Source organism: Nyctereutes procyonoides, unplaced genomic scaffold, assembly GCF_905146905.1.
Source record: "Nyctereutes procyonoides isolate TBG_1078 unplaced genomic scaffold, NYPRO_anot_genome, whole genome shotgun sequence".
NCBI lineage: Eukaryota > Metazoa > Chordata > Mammalia > Carnivora > Canidae > Nyctereutes > Nyctereutes procyonoides.
This window is the reverse complement of record NW_026575040.1, coordinates 19695865-19721836: the sequence shown is the minus strand read 5'-3', so window position 1 is coordinate 19721836 and position 25972 is coordinate 19695865. Positions and strand designations below refer to the sequence as shown.

The 25972-nt window shown below is 36.6% G+C and overlaps 1 protein-coding gene across 4 annotated transcripts in view; it reads right to left on the bottom strand.

The window, feature by feature from the left end:
* DNAAF4 (dynein axonemal assembly factor 4) overlaps positions 1 to 25972 on the bottom strand; it is a 74305-nt gene that overhangs the window by 30404 nt on the left and 17929 nt on the right. For all 4 annotated transcript variants that reach the window (XM_055320231.1, XM_055320230.1, XM_055320229.1 and 1 more), the window contains exons 4-6: positions 17873 to 18104; positions 16186 to 16331; positions 14800 to 14909 (exon numbers count right to left, since the gene is read on the bottom strand). In XM_055320231.1, coding sequence (XP_055176206.1) covers positions 14800 to 14909; positions 16186 to 16331; positions 17873 to 18104 — 488 coding nt within the window. The remainder of the gene's footprint in view (positions 1 to 14799; positions 14910 to 16185; positions 16332 to 17872; positions 18105 to 25972) is intronic.

Sequence of the window (25972 nt, the reverse complement as noted above, 5' to 3'; positions counted from 1 at the left end):
GACTGCACTGACTCCACCTTTCCTCCACGTACATCAGCATGTAACCTGAAAGGGATTGACCTCGACCCCAACTCCAAGGGTAATCATCTGTAGTTTAAACCAATAGGCATATTTCCATCCTCTTGACCGTAATGATTGGCTTGGGGGAGTTTTGTGACCTAAATTGATCTATTCAGAATGAAACCTATGACTTTGTTTCCAAAGTTGGAGAATGAAAAATCAGGAAAATTCCTCTTGCTAGATACAAATGAAGAAAGCACAGAGCCCAAAACTGTTGGTGACCATGGTTAACACCATGGAAACACCATAATTAAGCTGGAATTATGAAAAGAATAAAAAAGGCAGACAGAAACGGAGTCCTTAGTGTTATAGTTAAGCTGCTGGATCAAGCTTTACTTAAAATGCAACAAACCTTTAACTTTTTAGTTATATAAACCAATAAATTCCTTTTAACGTAGAGCCAGTTTAAATTTGTCTTTTTTTTTTTTTGGTTACTTGCAAACAAAACCATCTAATAGATCAAATCTTCCAAAATTCTCTTCAAATAGATGTATCTAATTAAAAGATTTAGTTAAAATGTAAAGTGTTTTTTATGAAAATTCTTAGAATTCTGAAAAATGCACAAATATAAGGAAAATAGAAAATACCAAAAATAAAAGTACCATATAACACTTTGCATTCATTTCCAGTTGCTTGTACTGCATACTGTACAGTTCTAGAACATGATACCATCAAAAGTAAAAGCACCCAGTAAATCATTAGTAAAAGGGAAGATGATACCACTTGTGACATCTAACCTAAGCCTGACTCAAGTTTAAAATAACTTGCACACACTGGAAAAGCTAATTCTCTGGTAACAGTTTATGTTTCTGAAATGCCTCATACCAGCCAGGATATTTCTGAATGAAAGTTAACAGAATCCCAACAAACTGGCTTAAACAAGTAAGTAAATAAATTATCTCACATTTAAAAAGTCCAGAGGGAAAGGCTACATGCCCAGTGAAATCAGCCGCTTGAGGATGTTATCCTGAGGCCTAAGGTTCCTTCCATTTCTCCATTCTACTGTACTCAGCAGCTACTTCATTGTAAGACTGGTTTTCCTTATGCATGTAAGGTGGCTGCATAGTTTCAGGTGCAACATTCAAGGACAATATTCATTAGAAGAAAATGGGACAGTATCTTCTGGCATATGCTCTGTAAGAGCAAGAAAACCTTTCCCAGAAATCTCCTGGCTCACCTCCTTTCCCATCTCACTGACCAAAAGTACCTACCCTTAAAAAAATATTTTGCCTTACTAAAACCACCAGTCTCTCCTTCTTTTCCTCAGTCTTTCTCCCCCCACCCTTGTCTTTCTCTCCTTACTTTTACTCCTTAGTACTATATATTGCTGTTTTGGAGCATCTAAGAAAATTCAACAATATGATCATCTTTTCATATTAAGATATATGGAGATACACTTGTCTTACAGTGTTTTGTTTTTTGTTTTTTTTACAAAGTAGTCTCGGATCTGAGCCAAGATTTCTGAAACCAGTCTCCTCTTACTGATGGACAGAGTTTTTGTTTCCCAATTCTTTGCTTTTATAAACAACATTTTAATACATATTTTTGTACATCTAGCTAAAAACAAAACAACAACACAAACAAATAAACCCACCAGAAGTGTAATGAAAACAACCCTGATTCGTTGAAGTCAATCAGAATTTATCCTGGGACTTGAATAGGGTCCCCATCCTAAGTCACAAGGGTAAGGTCTACATACCTAAACGAAAAAGGGTCTCAGCCAGTAAGGATAAAGGGAGACCATACATTTTGGCTAGATAACCTATAGTGTCTACTACAAGCCTTTTGTTTTAATTGTGATAAAATATATGTAACATAAAATCTACCATTTTTAACCATTTTAAAATGTAAAGTTTAGTGGCATTAAGTATATGTAAATTGTTGTGCAACTATCACCAAGTCCACCTCTAGAACTTTTTCATCTTCTGAAACTGAAACTTTGTACCCCTTAAACATGAAGTCCCTTTCCTCCTATCTTTGACAACCACTATTCTATTTTCTGTTCTATGAATCTCACTGCTCTAGGTACCTCATATAAGTAGAATCATACAGTTATTTTTCCTTTTGTAACTGGCTTATTTCACTTAGCATAATGTCTTCAAGGTTCATCCATGTTGTAGCATATAACAAGAGTTTCTCTTAAAGACTGAATAATAATCTATTGTATGGTTATACCACATTTTGTTTACCAAAACATCCATCAACAGGCACTTGAGTTACTTCCACCTCCTGGCTATTGTGAATAATGCTACCATGAACACGGGGTTACAAATATCTGTTTGTATCCCTATTTTCAATTCTTTCATATATATGCTCTGAAATGGGATTGCTGGGTCATATGGTAATTCTATTTTTAATCTTTTTGAGGAGACTCCATACTGTGTACCATCTTACATTCCTACCAACAATGTTCAAGGGTTCTAATTTCTCAACATTCTCACCAACACTTGTTATTTCTGGTTTTTTTCATCATAGTCATTGTAATGTATGTAAAGTAGTATTCCATTGTGATTTTTATTTGCATTTTCTAAATAATTAGTGATATTCAGCATCTTTTTATGTGCTTTAGCAGGGTTGGGGGGAGAGAGGCAGAAAGAGAGGGAGACAGAAACTCATGAGGACTCTGCACTCAACGGGGCTTGATCTCACGACTCTGAGCTCAGACCTGAACCAAAAACACCAACAGTGGGAAACTATACCAACTGCACCATCCAGGGGTCCTGCAGTTCTTTATATGTAGTCTGGATTTTAACCTTTTATCAGTACATGATTTGCAAATATTCTCTCCATTCTATGGGTTGTCTTTTCACTCTGTTAATAGTGTCCTTCATGCATGTCTTTCAAGCTTTTAATTTTGATGCATTTCAATTAACCTATTTTACTTTTGTTGCCTGCGTTTTTTAAAAAAATATTTATTTATTTTGTTAGTATATCTATCTTTGTATTTAATTTAATGCATCTTCTGGAGATAATTACATTGTTTCACAAATGGCTAAAATATGAAGTGGAGGGGTCAACAGTCTCATCAGATTCTTTTTTTGGGGGGAGTTCTAATTTTATTTATTTATTTATTTATTTATTTATTTATATTTATTTATTATTTTTTTATTGGAGTTCAATTTGCCAATATATAGCATATCATCCAGTGCTCATCCTGTCAAGTGCCCCCCCCTCAGTGCCCATCACCCAGTCACCCCAAACCCCCGCCCACCTCCCTTTCCACTATCCTTTGTTAGTTTCCCAGAGTTAGGAGTCTCTCATGTTCTGTCATCCTCACAGATATTTTCACTAATTTTCTCTCCTTTCCCTTTATTCTCTTTCACTATTTTTTATATTCCCCAAATGAATGAGACCAAATAATGTTTGTCTTTCTCCAATTGACTTATTTCACTCAGCATAATATCCCCCAGTTCTATCCATGTTGAAGCAAATGGTGGGTATTTGTCATTTCTAATGGCTGAGTAATATTCCATTGTATACATATCCACATCTTCTGTATCCATTCATCTTTTGATGGACACCGAGGCTCCTTCCACTCTTCAGAGTGTAGGGATAGAGGGAACATTCCTCAGCATCTTAAAAGCCATCTACGAAAAGCCCACAGCAAATATCATTCTCAATGGGGAAACACTGGGAGCCCTTCACCTAAGATCAGGAACATGACAAGGATGTCCACTCTCACCATTATTATTCAACATAGTACTAAAAGTCCTAGCCTCAGCAATCAGGCAACAGAAAGAAATAAAAGGGGGATCCCTGGATGGCGCAGCGGTTTGGCGCCTGCCTTTGGCCCAGGGCGCGATCCTGGAGACCCGGGATCGAATCCCACATCGGGTTTCCGGTGCATGGAGCCTGCTTCTCCCTCTGCCTGTGTCTCTGCCTCTCTCTCTCTCTGTGACTATCATAAATAAATAAAAAATTAAAAAAAAAGAAATAAAAGGCATTCAAACTGGCAAAGAAAAAGTCAAACTCTCCCTCTTTGCAGATGACATGATACTGTACATAGAAAAACCAAGACTCCACCCCAAGATTGCTAGAAGTCATACAGCAATTCGGCAGTGTGGCAGGATACAAAATCAATGCCCAGAAATCAGTGGCATTTCTATACACTAGCAATGAAACTGAAGAAAGAGAAATTAAGGAGTCAATCCCATTTACAATTCCACCCAAAACCATAAATACCTAGGAATAAACCTAACCAAAGAGGTCAAGGATCTATACCCTAAAAATTACAGAACACTTCTGAAAGAAATTGAGGAAGACACAAAGAGATGGGAAAATATTCCATGCTCATGGACTGGAAGAATTAATATTGTGAAAATGTCAATGCTACCCAGGGCAATTTACACATTTAATGCAATTCCTATCAAAATACCATGGACTTTCTTCAGAGAGTTGGAACAAATAATCTTAAGATTTGTATGGAATCAGAAAAGACCCCGAATAGCCAGGGGAATATTAAAAAAGAAAACCAGAGCTGGGGGCATCACAATGCCAGATTTCAGGTTGTACTACAAAGCTGTGATTATCAAGACAGTGTGGTACTAGCACAAAAAGAGACACATAGATCAATGGAACAGAATAGAAAACCCAGAAATGGCCCCTCAACTCTATGGTCAACTAATATTCAACAAAGCAGGAAAGACTATCCACTGGAAAAAAGACAGTCTCTTCAAAATGGTGCTGGGAAAATTGAACAGCCACATGCAGAAGAATGAAACTAGACCATTCTCTTAACACCATACACAAAGATAAACTCAAAATGGATGAAAGATCTAAATGTGAGACAAGAATCCATCAAAATCCTAGAGTACACAGGCAACACCCTTTTTGAACTTGGCCACAGCAAATTCTTGCAAGATACATCTATGAAGGCAAGGGAAACAAAAGCAAAAATGAATTATTGGGACTTACTCAAGATACAAAGCTTCTGCAACAAAAGAAACAGTCAACAAAACTAAAAAAAGATTTCATTTTAAAGAGAGAAAAACAGAGTGCAAGTGAGCAGAAAAGGGAAGGGCAAAAGGAGAGAGAAAATCTCAAGCAGACTCCCTGCTGAGTGCAGAGCCGCACTCAAGGCTTGGTCTCAAGACTCTGAGACCATGACCTGAGCCAAAATCAAGTTAGATGCTTAACCGACTGAGCCACCCAGGCACCCCAGTGCTTTTGATGTCACATCCAAGAAATACTGCCAAATCCAATGTTATAATGTACTCTGTCCTTGATTCTAAGAATTTTATAGTTTTAGCTCTTATTCTAGGTCTTTGAACAATTGAGTTAATTTTTATGTAAGGTGTTAATAAGTAAGGGTCCAGTTTCATCTTTTTATATGAATTTTCAGTTTTCTAACCACTATGTGTTAAAAAGGCTATCCTTTCTACATTAAAAAACTGTTGAAAATCATTTGATCATAGAAGGGAAGCCTATTTCTGGACTATCTATTCCATTGGGTCTATATGTCTTTAGAAATCTTATATAACATACACATTTGAAGAACAGTTCCATATTGGAGGCACCTGGGTGGCTCAGTTAGGCATCTGACTCTTTCAAGATTTTGTTTATTTATTTGAGAGAGAGAGAGAATGAGAGACAGCACAAGCAATGGGGAGAGGTAGAGGGAGAAGGAGAAGCAGGATCCCCACTGAGCAGGAAGCCAAGCGCATGATTTGATCCCAGCACCCTGGGCTCATGACCTGAGTTGAAGGCAGATGCTTAACCAACTGAGCCACCCAGGTGCTCCAAGCATGTGACTCTTGATTTTGGCTCAGGTCATGATCTCAGGGTTGTGGAACCAAACCCATCAGGCTCCGCACTGGGAGCCTGCTTCAGATTCTCTCCTCTCTCTGCCCCTCCCCACTCTAAAAAAATAAAATTAAACTAATAATTAAAAATTAAATGAAGAACGGTTCTATTTTTCATCCTTAATGTAAGTATATAGTTTTATAATATAACAGTTAAGTCAGAAAAATTCTCCCAGGTTCTAAGGTTAAAAGAGTTTACAATGAGCACTATTAAAAGAACCATTGTAGAAGACATAATAGCAAGAAATATGAAGCATTAAAATATTTTAATGTTTACATATACATACTAAAACATAAATCCAAATGAACATTACATTCTTTTAATGTAATGCCACTACAATGCCACTACAAACATCCAAAGTTTTGCTTTATGGCTTTCAGAATGATGTTAAACTTGGAAATAGCCAAATCTCAAAAGGAAAGGGAAATAAAATTAAACCTGTAACTAAAGTGCAGTAACCGCTGAGCATCAAATTTAAATAGAGAAGCTAATAACCATGAAGTCTCCCTTAATGTTCCCCCCCCCCAAAAAAAAAGGCAGTGTCAGGGAAAAGAATTATGCAAAGGTACTCATTAATTCAACACATACTGAGTGTTTATTATATGGTACGTACAGTGAGAACAAAGAGAAATGGACAATTGCAGACATTCTGTCATTTTAATGATAACTGACTGGTACGCCTTTATAAAGAAAGAAACATTCTGATTTGCAATGGCCAAAAGGGCCAAACATTTTATACAAGAGTTGAGTGTGGGAGAAGCAGCCAGGGGCAGGACCAATAGGAAAGAAGAGCTGTAGGACGAAGTAAAGAAAAGGGCAGAAGAAAGCTAGGAGAAATCAGAAGTAGTAGGGCTTAGACACGGCACTAGGGATGGGAACAACACACATTCCAGCAGAAGACAGAAGAGCTCTGTTGTGTGGGCAGTAAGAACTGGAACAGCCACCTTCCCCTGAAAGGACTTTAAAAGTCCTTGTCTCTTTCAGCATCTCATTGTTCAAAACAGAAAACATTCTTGGGTCTCTTGAGAGCTTCTAAAGCTGAGTATCAGCATGCCTTAGGGTACATCAAGCAGTACGACTTAGCAATCACGAAGGAAACAGGAAGAGGAAACTACATACTAAACAAAATGACACGTTAGGCCATAATAGGTACTGTGTTACAACAGAATATTATGGGCTATGATATAAAATGCATACAAACAAGCAACTGAACAAAATGATAATTACCTCAAAGAAATTACCTTAGAATATGGATTCTAAACTTCCTTAAGTCAGGCAAAAGGTAGCAGTATAAGAAAGCTGCTTTATCTCCAGAAACAGTTTTTATAATGTAGCAGAGCAAGGCAGATTTGGCAGCTCTGTCCTGAAAGCAGGCAGGTTCAAAGGACTGTTGGGAAACGATTCTCCATGGGAATCTTCTGTTTATGAGTGTCTTATGTCAGATGCATCAACAGCTTTTAATTGGGACAATCTTTTCAAAGATGTTTATATAGCACACAGCCTTGGAAAATAGAGATAGTGTCTTCCTCTGAGACAAAGAACAGATTATTTGCTGTTCAGTATTAAAAAAGGATAGTATCTCCTTGGGGGGCAAAAGTTGGATATGTTTGGTTACGATCTTCTTATAAAAAATTGTGTTCCTTGGGGCACCTGGATAGCTCAGTCTGTTAAGCGCCTGACTCTTGACTTCAGCTCAGGTCATGATCTTGGGGTCCTGGGATGGAGCCCTGTGTCTGGCTCCTATGCTGCAGAGTCTCCTTGTCTCTCCCTTCTGCTCTACTCCTCCCACCGCAGAGTCTCCTTGTCTCTCCCTTCTGCTCTACTCCTCCCACCCTCCCCCGCCCCAACTTGTACACACACACACACACACACACACACACACCACACACTCTTTCTCTCTAAAATAAGTAAAAGTAAATTTATAAAAAATTATATTCTTTAAGTATGGTGTCCTCAGCTATGGCTCAAACCTGGGCCTGCCTTTGTATTGGCTTGTAGGACTTGAGAGGCAAAGAGAACCAACATGAAGTTCACAGCGCTTGCTGTGCCTTGATAATAGTCCTTTGTCTCTGACTCATGAGTCTTCTCCCCCATATACATGAAACTGTGGTAGGCTAACCCTTCACAGTTCATGCCAGGGCATTGACCCAAACCTAAGGATTAGAATGAAATTCAATTTGGCAAATAGAATTGTATACTGTGTTGGGAGAACATGGTCAATAATCAGCATCAAAAAGTCCAACATGAGGGATCCCTGGGTGGCGCAACGGTTTAGCGCTTGCCTTTGGCCCAGGGCGCGATCCTGGAGACCCGGGATCGAGTCCCACATCGGGCTCCCGGTGCATGGAGCCTGCTTCTCCCTCTGCCTGTGTCTCTGCCTCTCTCTCTCTGTGACTATCATACATAAATAAAAAAAAAAAAAGTTCAACATGAAGTTAAAGGACATCCAGACAGGCAGATAGAATCCAACCACAGAACATACACAAACAAGCAAAAATATAGACTGGCAGACTAAGTTAGTCTGTTAGCAGATAGCAGACTTCTACAAACAAAGCTGGGGTTCAGAAGTAGAATTAGTCTGGTAGCAAAAGGAAAAGCAAAAGCAAAGCAGTTCCTTAATCTTAAAAGGACTAGAATATTAGGCAAGCTACAAAATCTGGCACTTAAGCCAAAAGAACAAAAAGAAAATCCAGGGGGCACCTGGGTGGCTCAGTCAGTTAAACATCTGAGTCTTGATCATAGCTCCGGTCTTGATCCTGAGTTCATGAGTTAGCTCCACGTACAAAGAAAAGAAAAGAAAATTCAGACTTAAGATAGGGTAGACAACGACTTTATGTGATAATAGCAACATGAGGCTGGGAACTAGATTGTAGAATAATATATATCCTTAATTCCCTCCTATATAACTTTACATTTGCTGTAGAGACTGAGGTATGATGATGGGATTCAAGTGGCCCTAAGGTGGGAAGAGAAGGGATTTAAATCTGAAGTTAAGACAGGGTCCAAAAAAACTTATGCTAAAAATCAAGTACAGAGTAATGTCAGTGACACAGAAAAATGGTCCATTTACTTTATATGATTACAAGTGTCTAGAAGGGAAGCTATTAAAGTTATTTACAGATTCTGAGTCATGTAAGGCTGTTAAATAATATCATACCATGGACATATCTAAATTAGAGCATCTAGACTCTTTTTTATGAGACGTTCTCAGTAAAAAGCTGTGTGGTACATAATGTTAATTGGAAAAGGTAAAATGCTCTCATGAGCAAATAAAATTACCTAAGCTTATATATTTTCCCGGAAGATAGACATTTGGCATTTAAAACTAAGACAGCAGTGGAAGGTTAAGCAAAGAAAAATGAAAAAGCTATTGCTCTTTTGAAAGGATTGCCCACCTCTACCCTTTTGTGAAACAAGTGTCCCATGGGTTTTAGCATAGAAAAAACAGTTGGACTGTTTTTGTCTGTGTAAATATAGAAGGCTATCACAAAACAAAGCCTCTGGAGATAAAAGTATTTCATCCTTTGGCTTAAATTCAACACACTACTTCTGAATCAGTCCTATTATGTCTACTTCTATCTTTTGTACTGCATTACATTGCTAGCAAGGATACATTTCTAACAAGTCTTACCTTTCATCTATTTGTACTTGGCACTATGATTAACTGTACTTTGCTCTGTTTCTCTAGGTGTTATTAGTTACTAAGTTTTCTTCCATTCCTCCTCATTTTCAACTCTCTTCTGTTGGTCCTCTTATTTTGCTTCTTTCTTGTTCTAATTAGAGGTAGTAAGGAAAATGGTACAAAACCAAGAGACTAAAAGTAACGACAATCTACCAGTCATGTCTGCTGCAAATTTTACTTTTGCACTAGATTGCTGCCAATCCTTTGCTTTTGCCAGCAGTCAATTTTATCTCTATGTTTTGATTTTTAATTTTAACACACACACACACACACACACACACACACACACACACACACACACACATGCTTTTACTGCACTGGTCAGTCAAAATGCCAACCCTGGCTCAACAATCTTATCTGCCCTTTCTACTTTTAAATCCAAATCACTTCATTAGCATATCAGAAGACCAAACCTACACTGCCTAGCACCTTTAGCCAGTCCCAGCATCATGACATCTGTACCAAAAGACTATCTCACCATGTCAATCAACCCTGTTATCTTTGAGCACTAATCTAAAAGCACACTTCTCCCTTGTCTTCATGTTGCTGGCCTTTCCTACTCCCATCCTCCCATTCCCCTCTACTCCTTAGCACTTTTTTTTTTTTTTAAGTAATCTCTGTACACACCCTGATGCTTGAACTCAAGACCCTGAGATCCAGAGTCTCCTGCTTTGCTGATCGAGGCAGCCAGGGGCTCCTCATTTGTACTTTCTTATTCCTAGTTCTTTCCATAATAGACTCTACCTCCCAGTCCTGTTTTATACCCTCAACTTTTCCACAGAATCCTTTCTAACATAAACCTGGCTCTGCCCTGAAGGCAGTGCTAATCTTAATCTCTACCACCCTCTCCCCCCAACTCCCCACATGAGGGTGTGGAACTGCAGGAACTGGCATTGTCTAGGCTCTCTTCTGCTAGAGCCAAGCTATAAGTCTTTTATAGAAGTCCCTATCCTTTGGGACTCCTGACATGTTTACCCTATACCCTTCTAGTCACTGTTGGTACTGGCTTTTTAAAATCACTCTTGTGATATTCATTAAGGGCTTTGAAACCTGGTTCCCATCATCTGTTTCTATCCCAACTTCTGCCATGATTCCGGAAGATTCTAAGGTTTATGTATATAACCCATTTATCAATTTAGTCTTGAAATACCTAGAACACCTACTCAACATACCTTCCTTTCAACTCTACTTTTGCTACCCACTGCCAGGGCCACACATTGGCTTCCATCATCGCCTGAACTGCACTACCTTAGAAATAGCAAACTCTGGAATCCCAGCCGCTAATCAGAACTTTCTATTCTACGACCTTTCCCTTTATACTACATCTTCAATCATACAATGCCCTCTAATTTTTTTTTATTTATTTATGATAGTCAGAGAGAGAGAGAGAGAGGCAGAGACATAGGCAGAGGGAGAAGCAGGCTCCATGCACCGGGAGCCTGACGTGGGATTCGATCCCGGGTCTCCAGGATCGCGCCCTGGGCCAAAGGCAGGCGCTAAACCGCTGCGCCACCCAGGGATCCCAATGCCCTCTAATTTCTTAATGGCTCCATTTTCTTAGCCCATGGGCCCCTCGTGGCACCTCTTCCTTTCTAACCCATCCTGGACTTCATGGCTAAATATCTGAGCTATTTTCCCATGAACAATCTAGTCCCTTGCACTACTAGTCTTTTACTGTACTTGTCAGTTAAAACTCCCACTCTGGCCCAAAGATCTATTCTTAAATCCAAAAGACTAAACACTATAGGAGATAAATTACACAGCTATACTGACATCTCTAAGAATTCATGTTCTCCAACCTGGCAGGGCGAACAGTATTCACTAATCAATTTCCCTTATCTAGGCCCATACTTGTCTTCACTTTCTTTCCTCCAGTCTCAGAAAATGAAGTATCTGTCCATTCCAAGTCAATCTGTCAACATTTTCTAGAGCAAAGTAATCAATCCAACAGGACAGCCCATTCAGCTTTGGTCATTTCAGCATTCTCAGATTGCAAGGAAGAGCAATTTATAATCAAACCACTTAAGACTGCCTTCACAACTGGGATCCAAGGACAGGAAGTGGATTTTATTCATCTGTGAAGGAGTTAGAATACAAGCTTTGTAATCATATTGACCTGGAATTGAATCCTGGTTTTACTCATTAAGCATCACCTTAGCCATGTTTTCTTAACTTATCTCTCCCTGTTTTCCATGTTCGCAAGATGGGGATAAAAATACTAATATACAACTAGTCACATTGTTATAGGAATAACATGTGAGCTATTTTGTGTATAGCTGCTAGTTTCTCAATAAACATTTGTTGAATAGTGCATAAATAGTAGGTTCTACCTAACTACAGTTGTTAGGATTTAATGACATAATATATATACACAAAAGCTCCTGTATACTATCATAAGAGATGAACATATTATCTGTGATCTTGATGACAGCAGCTTAGAGATAAGCAAATGTAATTAAAGCAATGACTTAGAATGTTACAGCTGGGGGGCAGTGCAAGCAGTTAGCCAAGAAAAATGGGTGAAAAACAAGAGAGACTTCCATTTAATATGTGGTGTGTAAATTTTGCCCCCCCCAAATATTTGTTATTCTAAAATTTTTAGGTGAATGCAACTTTTAAAAAGAGGAAAAGGAAAACAAAATCAAGACAATCCATTCATTCTTGGCTTTCACCTAATTTTCTTCCCTCAGCTCAGAGAGATTTCAATCATCTCTTCTTTCTCTTGCTTCCAAAGCTATTCAAATCTTTTATATTCTTAAGGAAACAACACAAAACAAAAACACTTTAAATTTTCTACTCAAAAATAAATAAATAAATTAATTAATTAATTAAAATAAAATAAATTGTCTACTCCATTGGCTTCTGGGAGTATTTTTGTGTACTCCTTTCTTTTGTAAGACCTTCAAATGTCGGTAGGTCACGGAGTGTTATCCTTAGGCTACTACTTTACTGGCTTATACACTCTGTGGATATATCGGCTACTTTTATAAATTTAACTACAGTATAAATGCTGATAACCTCCAAATCTATTTCTACAGTGCTGGCTTCTCTCCTCTGGGTTCAAACTTGCTGGACAGTGTCACCCAGACTGGCCCAGAGACATCTCAAACTCAACATATTAAAAACTGAACTTAACCTACATCCTCTCCTGACATAGTTTCTAACCTATATACCACACTATTATTTCTTGTCTCTTCAGCTTTTGTTCATATTGTCTCCATTATTTAAAATGAATGCCTTTCTTTCCCTTTCTCTTAAGAGTCCTACTTGTCACTAAGAGGACCTCAGGTGCTACATTCTCTATGAAGGTTTTTTTGAACCTACCTTCCTCCCTTTAAGAGTAGGTGCCCCTCTTCTCCATTCTCATTTTACCTTGTTCTTTTCTATATATTGTATTTCCCATATAGTATAATAACTATTGTGTGTATGTCTCCTCCACTGATCTTTGTAGCTCAGAGCCTAACCTACAGTCTGGTAAATAGCAAGCAATCAAAAGATGTTTATTTAATGGTTGAATAGAGAGGAAGGGAGGGAGGGAATAGGGGAGTGAGGGAAAGGGGAGAAAGAGGAGGAATGATCATGTAGGGCTTTAGTGGTGGAAGTAAGAGAAACCAACCTGTCAGACCCAGGCCTCTGACCTTCAGAAAAACTGTCATTTCAGCTCAACTCCACATATCAATCCCTGGTGTAACAAGAGAAAAAAAAAAAAAAAAAACAAGAAAGAACAGAGAAAAGACAAGAAAAGAAAAATATAGACATTGTGGTAGACAGATAATGGAAACCTTCTCTCCCAGGGGCACCTGGGCAGCTCAGCTGGTTAAGCATATGCCTTCGCCTCAGATCATGATTCCAGGGGTCCTGGATTTGAGCCCTGCATCAGGCTCCCTCTCAGAGGTGAGTCTGCTTCTCCCTTTCCCTCTGCCCTTTCCCTTGTTCATGCTCCCTTTCTCTCTCTCTCTCAAATAAATAAATAAATAAATAAATAAATAAATAAATAAATAAATAAAACCTTTATTAAAAAAAAAAAAAGGAAATCTTCTCCCCAAAAGATGTCTATATCCTAATCCTCAGGACCTGTGACTATGTCACCTAACATGGCAGGAAGGATTCCACAGATAGGCCTAAATTAAGGTCTTCAGGTGGGAGATTATGCAAATAAGACTACTCTAATCACAAGGATCCTTATAAAAGAGAGAGGGAAGCAGGAGAATCAGAGTTAGAGTAGGAGATGGGATTATGGGAGCAGAGGTCAGAGTGATGTAATTGCTGGCTGGAAGCCACAAGCCAAGGAATATAGGCAGCCTGAAAATTGGAAAATAAAGGAAATAGATACTTCCCTATGGGCTCTAGAAGAAACACAACCATTACTTTGATTTTAGCCCAGTGAAACCCATTTTGAACTTCTGACTTCCAAAACTGTAAGATAATAAGTTTGTGATATTTGAAGCCACAAAATTTAAGGTAGATTGTTATGGCAACAATAGAAAAATATTATAAAAGCATATGAAATGAAATATAACAAGTAACATCTACAACTCAAAATATGAATTCAAATTGCCATTCATAACGTATCAAAATTCACTGTTTTTGATAATTGTATAAAATATTCATACATAGATCAACATATAGATAAATAAAAGGACTTCCTGGATATAACATGATCATTTATAAGATAATTTGGTAATCTTTTAAAGATGGATATGAAGAATCAAAGAAGCTCTAATTTCTAAAAAAAAAAAAAAACACTTTTTTTTTTAGAGAGAGGGAGGTTTTTTAAGTGGGGAGGGGCAGAGGGAGAGAGAGAATCTTAAACAGACTCCATGCCCAGAAGACTCCAGCCCAATACAGGGCTCGATTTCACAGCTCTGAGATCATGACCTGAGTGGAAATCAAGAGTTGGAAGCTCAACCGACTAAGCCACCCAGGTAACCCTAAAAAACACCTTTTAAGAGAGGTATGAGGAAGAACTAATGCTAAATGTAAGCTATTTTAAAAGGGATTTTAATAAGTAACCGAAAGATGTCATATATTTCACTTCTGTGACATTTAAATACAAAAACAAAAATAGGAGCCTTGTTAATATGATCTGACTTTTTAAATATGGAAGCCTCGCCTACCTAATTTGCTTATTTGCATTATCTTTCCCCAACAACACATACACATAAGCACATATGTCAAGATATCTTGAAAATATTTTAAGACTAAGGTGTACCTAATTTATTATAAATCTCATAGCCAGAGTTCAAACAACATACTTTCCTTTGTCCTTTAGCCATTCTGGGTTCTTTTCTTCTTCTTTTAAATCAAAAAGTTCAGGAATATCAGTATTCAGTGCTCTTCGTGCCTCTGCTTGTTTGTGTAACCACTGAAATCAGAGAATAAAGTCTAATGAAGGACACAAAAGTCATATTTTTATTAACAGCTACTTTGAGATATCTCAGCTTCTACCATAAGATGGAAATACTATTTGTTATGGACTAAATATTTGTGTTTTCCAAAATTCATATTTTGAAGTTCTAATCCCCAATATGATGGTATTTGGAAATAGGACTTTGGGGAGGTAATTAGATTTAGATGAGGCCATGAGGGTGGGGACCCCATGATGAGATTAATGTCCTCATTAGAAGAGGCACAGCTCTTGCACTCTGATCTTGGACTTTCTAGACTCCAGAACTTTGACAAAATTCTGTTGTTTAAGCCACCCAGTCTAGGATATTTTGTTAGAGTAGCCTGAGTAGACTAATATACTATTTGATAATGTGATTTTAAACTTTCAGTTTTTGTCCTTTTTGGCTTAACATTACTAGCTAGTCAAGATCAAATGTATGGAAATTTCTAGTGCAAATTTCCTACAAATTTCTGGGAGTTCATGTGATTATTATTTTATTTTTCTTGTTCATAACATATTTGTTTTTCCATATTGAAAAAATATAAATGACTTTTAAATAATTATAATTTTCTAATTCTAGAAATAATTTTACAAATAATAAAATTTAGAATACATTGTTTAATAAGAAAATAGTAATATTTATAAATTGTCATCATGTCTTAAGGATCTTTAATTACTTCCACAACTTTTCAATTGTGAGAGGCAACAATTAATACCTTGTAGTAAAGAATGCAGTTCTTAGTGCCTATATACAACTAAAGATACAACATTCAAAATCCCAGGTCCCAGGAATTTATAAATTTATAAACTGAATGAGAGATATTCTAGAATGTCACATTAGAAATTACTGATGTTAATAATAATTAGTTGTAATAACATTAAAATAATACATGTCCAAATCTCTTACCAAACACATATTGATCCCTTACTAAAATACAAGTTTATAAATCTAAGATAGGAAGTGATGCATTTGACAAAACAGATGGCAAGTGTAACAGTTTATCTTCTGGAATAAGCAATAATACTGCATACTAAATCAATGTTCTCTCAACAGTGTTCAGGAGGCAAAAAAAAATTCTGCAAAATATAGTTTTTTTTTTCAAAACAAAATACTAAAATGTATTCAAGCAGTAATATCTTAAGTGTAATAAATATTTAAGAAATTCAAAACCCAGTATTAGTTTTAATAGATGAAATAAAAAATCAAGTATTTTCATTTGTGATCACTGTAACTAAGAACAAGTATATCTACCTCCTCTTCTTCTGCTACTTGTGATTCTCGAAGAGCCGTTGGAAATACTCGAGGGGTAAAGTTGATTTTAATACTGCCAATAGAGCGAGGAGCAGGAATACTATCTTCCTTTAATTTCTCCAAAAATATATTTTCTGAATCTCTTCCTTCAAAAGCAATATTAGCAAATGAGTTATCTTTCTCTTATTTTCTAGATAACAATCAAACTGACCTTTAAAGTAATCACACATCAAAGCTACTTCTAAAATTCTATACAAATAAACCAAAGATAATCTCTGCTAGAAGCAATGTAAAATCCATCATCAAAAGTGTGGCACCTAGTTATCTGTTCTTTAATCAATGACTTCAGCTACTTTTCTAGGATTCTCTTTGTTAAAACAGAAAGAGAATTTTTTTTAAAGATTTATTTATTTATTTATGATAGACACACAGAGAGAGAGAGAGAGAGAGAGAGAGGCAGAGACACAGGAGGAGGGAGAAGCAGGCTCCATGCCGGGAGCCCGACGCGGGACTCAATCTCGGGACCCCAGGATCACGCCCTGGGCCAAAGGCAGGGGCTAAACTGCTGAGCCACCCAGGGATCCCAGAAAGAGAATTTTAATTTACATTCATTCCAGGGAAGGGCACCCTAAGCAACTCTACATCCACTTTAGAAAGCCATCATTACCAATGCTATCTCTATTTCCCTTAAAATCCTACAGCAATATCTTCTATAAGCTTCCTTATGACAGTATAAAAATTTTTCAGCCATCAGAGATAGCTAATGAGAATAAACAAAGAGCAATAATGAAAAGCTATACATTTTTTAAAGATTTTTATTTGTTAAGATTTATTTATTTATTCAGAGAGAGGGGGGGGGCAGAGACACAGGCAGAGGGAGAAGCAGGCTCCATACAGGGAGCCCAACGTGGGACCCAATCCCGGGTCTCCAGGATCACACCCCAGGGCTGCAGGCAGCGCTAAACCGCTGCACCACCGGGGCTGCCCAAAAGCTATACATTTTTTGTATAGTTTGATGTAATAATTATTAAGTCAATATAAGAGGAGAAATTATGCGTTAGAATATAACATATATGAGGAAAAGGAGGGAAAGGTAACTTTAACGATGCAAAAGTACAAAAAATATGATACACTGATTTAAAAGGCAATGTCAAAACTTTAAAAACAGATTTTCCACAAATATGAATGAAGAGGAATATCCTTAATATAAAATGAATACATACAAAAAAGAAAAAACTTCTAAATTAAAAAATTTAGAATTTAGAGCCCCTATTTGCTTACAACTAAGTTTGTGCAATAGTACTCATGTTCCTGAGTCATGTGAGGAAAAAGTCTTTAATAAAATTCCTAGTTTCTTTTCTCTAAAGAAATAAATGAATGCCTCTGGCATTACTAGTCTACAAATAGTCTTTTTGGATCTGAGTTAAACACTTATTTAACCACACCAGCATACATTTCAAAATGAAGCACGCAAGCAAAAACAACACTGAATCCTTGCTCATTGTATTTTGAAAATGTCACTATTTCCTAAAGAAAGAAATAAATCCTTCACCTTAGCCTCTATATGGTAGTACTTGTTCTCAGTATACCAAAATAATGACCTAATATTGTAAATAGATTACAAAGAAAAGGGATATGTCTACTTCAAATGGACTCACTTTCCCAGAAAATATTAAAGTAATCATACCTTTCGTGGCAAGATTTCTAGATGACGAAATTTTAGTAAGGCTCTTATGTTTTAATTTGTGTCTCTCTTCTTCAATTTTCTTTCCTTGTTCACAAAATTTCTCTTCTCTCTGAATTCTTTTTTGTTCTTCAGCTTTTCTTTGACATTCTTTCCAGGCTTCCAATTCTTTAGTTGCTTTTATTCGTTCCTTTTCTTTCATATCTTCTATTTTTTTCCTCTCTTCTTCTTCAATCTGAAAAATTACAATTATCAAAACCTTAAAATATACAAAAAGCAACACTTTTAAAATAATAAATTCATTATAATTAATTAGTCTTACCTCTAAACTCTTGTCATTGTATATGCAGCAATAGAATAGTGAATTAAAAATTAAAATGGGAATGATAAATGATGTCATGGAATAAAGGTTTTAGTTTTTTAGTTCCAGATTTACCATTAACTATTGATAAAACTTTGAGCAATCTTCTCTAGCCCCAGTTTATCACATGTAAAATGGGGGCAGGCATTCAGTTAAATGATATCTAAGGGTTTGGTAAAAAAAAAAAAAAAAAAAAAATATTTTTCTTAAAATCAACTCACTTCTCCCAAAATTCACACACACACACACACATCACACACACACACACACACACACACACATTTGCCTTTCTACTTATGCCAGTCTCCCCTTGTCTTGGGACTGAAGTTGTGCCAACCCTCCCCGAAGGAATGAGGGAATAGTAAGAAAGGAAATGGGAAGGATAAACTAGGGGGTTTGTCTATGGTGGGTGGAAATGTTTGAACTTCGAATGCTGCTGCCAACTACATTTGCAGTAACAATTACTTGAAGTTTCCACAAGAAAAGCTAACTATCAGATGAATTTGAAAGCAGTACATTGTACAGGAGTGTGCTTTTTTCCCTTTCACAGACTTCCTTCATATGGGCAAGGAAAGAAAATCTTGTGAAAGAGTAACTGGTTGGTGTATATAATTGATTCTATGTGTCTGACTTTCCTGTGGTAACAAAAATATTCTCATCTCTATCCTCTAGAAAACAAAAATTCTCATCCCTGTCCTCTAGAGAAGCAGTGGCTAACAGATATTTTCTCAATGATGGTAATGTTGTGCTATTTGATACAGAAGCCACTTGCCACACATGGCTATTAAGCACTTAAAATATGGCTGATGTGACTGAAAAACTACATTTTTATTTTATCAAGTTTCAATAATGTAAATTTAAATTAATTTATATTTAAATAGTACCTTTGGCACAGCTCTAGAATAACATGTTGGGATGAAGTTTCCTAGACGCTGAATTATTTCAGGATACAGAATAAACATAGGTATGAAACTGCACTAAAGAAGTGTTCTTTAGTGACCTAACACCCTCCTCTGGAAGACTGTTTGTTATTTTCCTATTGGACTGTGGAACACTGACTTTAAAATAAATTTCACATATTACTGAACAGGAGTTTCCTATAGTCCCAGAATTGCATGTAAGGCCTAAACGAAGCACCAAAGATAATAATTTTTACATGTTCTAAATTCAAAGACTCATCAGTGAGCTGCCAGTAGGTTAGGCCAGGAAGAATCTTACATGTGGCAATGAGCCAGCTTTTAAATGCCTGACAACAGGGCATGAGAACCAGTCAGTGTGAGCCAGAGGCAGCCACAACCTAAAAGGAGATGAAAACTTCACCCAGTTTAATGATGGGTTTGCCTTTTCTCCTGCTTCCTCTCTGCCCCAACACATGGAAGAAAGGAAAAGTGTGTGGCGTCAGAACACCCTCAATCCCTCATAACCCCTATAAGTGGAGTGAATTTTGAGTTTTTAAAAATGTGTAAGACTAAGTCTTAATTACCAAAGAGGAGACTGTCCTTATAACCAAAAGGAACAGGAAAATTATGGTATTACACCAAAGGTGAGGTAATTGAGAGAACTATATATATATACATACATGTATAACTTAATTTATAATAAGTTTTATAAGAAACAAAAAAAAGTCTAACTCTTCAGGAGGTAATGGGAAAGAGGAGGGATCAAAAAAGGCTTCATAGAATAGGTGAGAGACTAGAATGAAGAGAAAAACAAGAATACTACAAAATTCCTTATAATAAAAGGAAAGGGGAGACTAAATATATGAAAGACAGACAAATACTAAAAATTCTTGAAGTTCTTTTATTAAAAAATATAACATGGGAAACATAGCACTTAAAGGAGGACTGTAGCACACTGTCTTGATGACCACAGCTTTGTAGTACAACCTGAAATCTGGCATTGTGATGCCCCCAGCTATGGTTTTCTTTTTTAAAATTCCCCTGGCTATTCGGGGTCTTTTCTGATTCCACACAAATCTTAAAATAATTTGTTCTAAGTCTCTGAAAAAAGTCCATGGTATTTTGATAGGGATTGCATTGAACGTGTAAATTGCCCTGGGTAGCATTGACATTTTCACAATATTAATTCTGCCAATCCATGAGCATGGAATATTTTTCCATCTCTTTGTGTCTTCCTCAATTTCTTTCAGAAGTGTTCTATAGTTTTTAGGGTATAGATCCTTTACCTCTTTGGTTAGGTTTATTCCTAGGTATCTTATGCTTTTGGGTGCAATTGTAAATGGGATTGACTCCTTAATTTCTCTTTCTTCAGTCTCATTGTTAGTGTATAGGAATGCCATTGATTTCTGGGCATTGATTTTGTATCCTGCCACGCTACCAAATTGCTGTATGAGTTCTAGCAATCTTGGGGTGGAGGCTTTTGGGTTTTCTATGTAGAGTATCATGTCATCGGCGAAGAGGGAGAGTTTGACTTCTTCTTTGCCAATTTGAATGCCTTTAATGTCTTTTTGTTGTCTGATTGCTGAGGCTAGGACTTCCAATACTATGTTGAATAGCAGTGGTGAGAGTGGACATCCCTGTCTGGTTCCTGATCTTAGGGGAAAGGCTCCCAGTGCTTCCCCATTGAGAATGATATTTGCTGTGGGCTTTTCGTAGATGGCTTTTAAGATATCGAGGAAAGTTCCCTCTATCCCTACACTCTGAAGAGTTTTGATCAGGAATGGATGCTGTATTTTGTCAAATGCTTTCTCTGCATCTAATGAGAGGATCATATGGTTCTTGGTTTTTCTCTTGCTGATATGATGAATCACATTGATTGTTTTACGAGTGTTGAACCAGCCTTGCATCCCGGGGATAAATCCTACTTGGTCATGGTGAATAATTTTCTTAATGTGTTGTTGGATCCTATTGGCTAGTATCTTGTTGAGAATTTTTGCATCCATGTTCATCAGGGATATTGGTCTGTAATTCTCCTTTTTGCTGGGGTCTTTGTCTGGTTTTGGAATTAAGGTGATGCTGGCCTCATAGAATGAGTTTGGAAGTACTCCATCTCTTTCTATCTTTCCAAACAGCTTTAGTAGAATAGGTATGATTTCTTCTTTAAACGTTTGATAGAATTCCCCTGGGAAGCCATCTGGCCCTGGACTCTTGTGTCTTGGGAGGTTTTTGATGACTGCTTCAATTTCCTCCCTGGTTATTGGCCTGTTCAGGTTTTCTATTTCTTCCTGCTCCAGTTTTGGTAGTTTGTGGCTTTCCAGGAATGCGTCCATTTCTTCTAGATTGCCTAATTTATTGGCGTAGAGCTGTTCATAATATGTTTTTAAAATCGTTTGTATTTCCTTGGTGTTGGTAGTGATCTCTCCTTTCTCATTCATGATTTTATTAATTTGAGTCTTCTCTCTCTTCTTTTTGATAAGGTTGGCTAATGGTTTATCTATCTTATTAATTCTTTCAAAGAACCAACTCCTGGTTCTATTGATCTGTTCCACAGTTCTTCTGGTCTCAATTTCGTTGAGTTCTGCTCGAATTTTAATTAACTCTCTTCTTCTGCTGGGCGTCGGGTCGATTTGCTGCTTCTTCTCTAGCTCCTTTATGTGTGAGAAGGAGCCTCGGTGCCCATCGAAAGATGAATGGATAAAGAAGATGTGGTTTATGTATACAATGGAATATTACTCAGCAATTAGAAACAACAAATACCCACCATTTGCTTCAACGTGGATGGAACTGGAGGGTATTATGCTGAGTGAAGTAAGTCAATCGGAGAAGGACAAACAGTGTATGTTCTCACTCATTTGGGGAATATGAATAATAGTGAAGGGGAATATAAGGGAAGGGAGAAGAAATGTGTGGGAGATATCAGAAAGGGACACAGAACATAAAGACTTCTAACTCTGGGAAATGAACTAGGGGTGGTGGAAGGGGAGGAGGGCGGGGGGTGGGGGTGAATGGGTGACGGGCACGGAGGGGGACACTTGATGGGATGAGCACTGGGTGTTATTCTGTATGTTGGTAAATTGAACACCAATAAAAATTAATTTATAAAAATTAAAAAAAAAAAAAAGGAGGACTGTATAGTAACAGGAAAACTCAGAAAGGTAAAAAAAAAACAATCATCACACGAAGAAACTGAATTTTAACTGCTTTGTACTATTAAAAATAAAAATACGCCATTTAGTATGGAGTATTAATTTAATATAGACAGCAAGTGTAAATAATAGGGGATAATGAACAGGTCCTAAACCAAATTCCTGAAGAAGGGGAAATCTATACTTAATTTGGAATGAATGTCTGGTTTATTAAGGCATTATTCTTTATAAGCCAATACATATTATGAATTACATGCAAAAATCATAAAGTATTAGCAAACTGAAGTGAGGGAATTAAATTATAATGCATCTTGATAAAATAGCACATTTCTTATTTGTGATATTAAGAAATCAAAAGAGGAAAACAATGTGATCTTAGTACATGCCAAAACAGCAGTTGATACTAGGAACAAAAGAAAAATTTTAGCTTAATAAAATGACTCCTATAATGTCATACTTCATGGTGAAGAATTAAAAATATTTCTAGCAAAGTCATTAAATCCAGTATGCCTACTATTTTGCTAGTTTCCTAGAGATCATAACCTATACAATAGAATTTTTAAAATAAATATAAAATTTTATATGTATTAAAGTTTTATGTTTTAATAGATTTTTAAAATATAAAAATATAAATATAGATTAGAAGGAAATAAAATTGTTATTATTTGCAAATAACATAGTTTATTACCTAGAAGAACCAAAATAACAAACTGACAAACTATTAGAACTATTAGAAAAGTAAGTTCAGCAAAGTAGTCATATACAAGATCAACTTATATGAACTCATAAAAACTTACCTTCCTACAAACTGGCAATAAACAATTAGAAAAATAAAATGGAAAAATAATTTCATTAGCAACTGATAACAAATTTTTAAAATGTCAAGAATAAACTTAACAAAATATGAGTAAGTCCTAGCTGTATGTTAAATAGTTTTTCTGAGGGGGGGCTCCTGAGTAGCTCAGTTGGTTAAGCGTCCAACTCTTGATTTCAGCTCAGGTCATGCTCTCAGGGTTGTGAGACTGAGCCACATGGGGCATGGAGCCTGCTTAAGATTCTCTCTCTTCCTCTCCCTCAGCCCCTACCTACTTGCTTGCACACACACTCTCAAATAAATAAATAAAAAAATAACAATGATTTTACTGAGGGGTAAGTCCAAATAAATGGAGATAAATGCCATGTTCCCGGAGGGAAATCTCAATAATGTAAATATATTCATATTGTGAAAATTAACTTATAAAGTCAACGTAGATCTAATTAAAATACCAAGAGTACTTCTTAGGGAGCCTGATAGGTAAATGTGAAATTCACCTGCAAAAAAAAAAAAAAAAAAAAAGTACAGATTTTATAGAGGCACTAAGGGGTTGGCAATTCCCATGCACAAATATCAAGTAAAAGCTGGACAAATCTATCAAAAAGAACCATTTCAGAGCACTGGAAACTAAGCAAAGACAGCCTGAAAATTGAGAAGTGTTCATTCTAGAATAAATGCTAAAGTTACAGGTAAAAACAGTAAGATGCTGTGCCCTGCCTGAGGTTGCTGCCAACCACCCACTGCCAGCTTGAATAATGAGACTGGCAGTTCTGCCAACATGAAACTAGCAAGAAAAACCCAACAACTTTGTTGGAAAAAAGGGTAGACTCATTTCAGGGTGGGGAGGTGAAAATCCATGGCTTTGGTGGATAAAAGTGATAGACTTGGTTGGTAATGAATAAGGAAAATTTCAAATTGGGGTCTGCAGTTGAAGTCCTGGTTAAGGTGAGTGCCTGACTAGTCAGAAAATTAACAGAAAGATCATGTAAATGAAGAAACCACAGAAAGTCTATGATAAGCTTACCATACAACTCTGGCTAAACAGAAAGCTATATACTTGTTAGGGAGACCGGAGGAAGCTTGGCATAAAGTGAAGAAGGCAGGACACCTGGCTGGCTCAGTCAGTGGAACGTGTGACTCCTGATCTCAGGGTTGTGAGTCTGAGCTCATGCTGGGTGTAAGAGATTACTTAAAAATAAAATCTTAAAAAAATAAAAATGAAGCCAAGAAAAGTCTGAAAACTGGCTCCAACTTTGAATGTATTCTAAAAGCTATCCATAAACCAATCAGCAAAGGGTGGGAGCCTCTACCACCTCTGCCCATATCATTAGTTAACAATTAAGTTATGCAGACACAGGAAAGATTCCTAAGGAAGCCAGCCTAAAAAATAAGAATTAAAAAACTTAGCAGAGACATTAGCAGCTGTGTGTCAAAGGAGACTAGACTCACTTCACAAAGTACAGGCAAGTTACTAAAAAATAAACAGCCCTCAATACGTAAACTAACAAACAAAAATAAACCAAAACCCAGAATTGCTATAATCTATTAACTAAAATGTATGGTTTTTGAAAAAGTAAATAAAACAAATGGTATAGTTTTCAACCAACAATAGTTCAGAAAGTAATTGGTAACAGAAACTTGTCAAATTGGATGAAAACAAGAAGTTCAAGAAACCCAGAGATATATACAAAGAGATAAACACAAAGAGATATACCTAGATAAAACTTAGTGAAAACTGCTAAGTTAATACAAAAGCCAAACAAAGAAGAAAATCTTGAAAGTAGCAAGAGAAAGAAGGTTCATCATATATGGGAAATGACAATCCAAACAAGCCTAATTCCAAATTAGAAACAATGGAAGACAGAAGACAATTAAATGCCATGTTCGATATACTGATGGAAAAAATATATAAACTATGAATTCTATGTTCAGCAAAACCATTCTTCATAAATGAAGATGAAATAAACATATTCCAAGTTAAATAAATCCATTGTTAGCAAACCTGCCTTGCAAGATATACTAAAGGAAGTTCTTGAGGCTGAAAGGAAACGGGCACCAGACACTAACTTAGATCCACAAGAAAGAATGAAGAGCATGGGAAATGGTAAATATGTCCATAAATATAAGAAACAATACAAATGGATAACAAAATGTGGTATATAAATAGACCATTATTCAGCCTTAAAATGGAAGAGAATTCTGACACAAGCTCATGCTATTATGTAACAAACTTGAAGACATTATGCTAAATGAAATAAGCCAGTCATGAAAGAACAAATATGGTATGATTTCAGTTACATGAGGTGCATAAGGTAGTCATCATAGAAACAGAAAGTAAAGTGGGGGTCTGAGGGAAGGTGGGAATGGGGAGTTATTATTGTTTAATGGGCACAGTGTTTTACTTTTGTAACATGAACAAAGCTCTGGTAATGGATGGTGATGAAAGTAGCACAACATTAATGTATTTAAAGCCACTGAACTGAACAATTAAGGAATAAAATAATAAATTTTATGTAATGTATATTATATCACAATTTAAGAAGAAGTTTAAAAAGACAATACAATTCAACATCCATTTATGATAAAAACTCTCAAAGTGGGTACAGAGGTGACATACCTCAGTGTAAGAAACCCCATATATGTCAAGCTCCCAGCTAACATCACACTCAATGGTGAAAAGCTAAAAGCTTTTCCTTTAAGATCAGGAACAAAAACAAGAATACAAACTTTCACCACTTATAATTCAATACAGTATTAGAAGTCCCTAGTCAAAGCAAGAAATATAAGACATCCAAATCAGAAAGGAAGAAGTAAAACTGTCACTATTTGCAGCAGAAATGATATTATATGTAGAAAACCCTAAAGAGGGAATCCCTGGGTGGC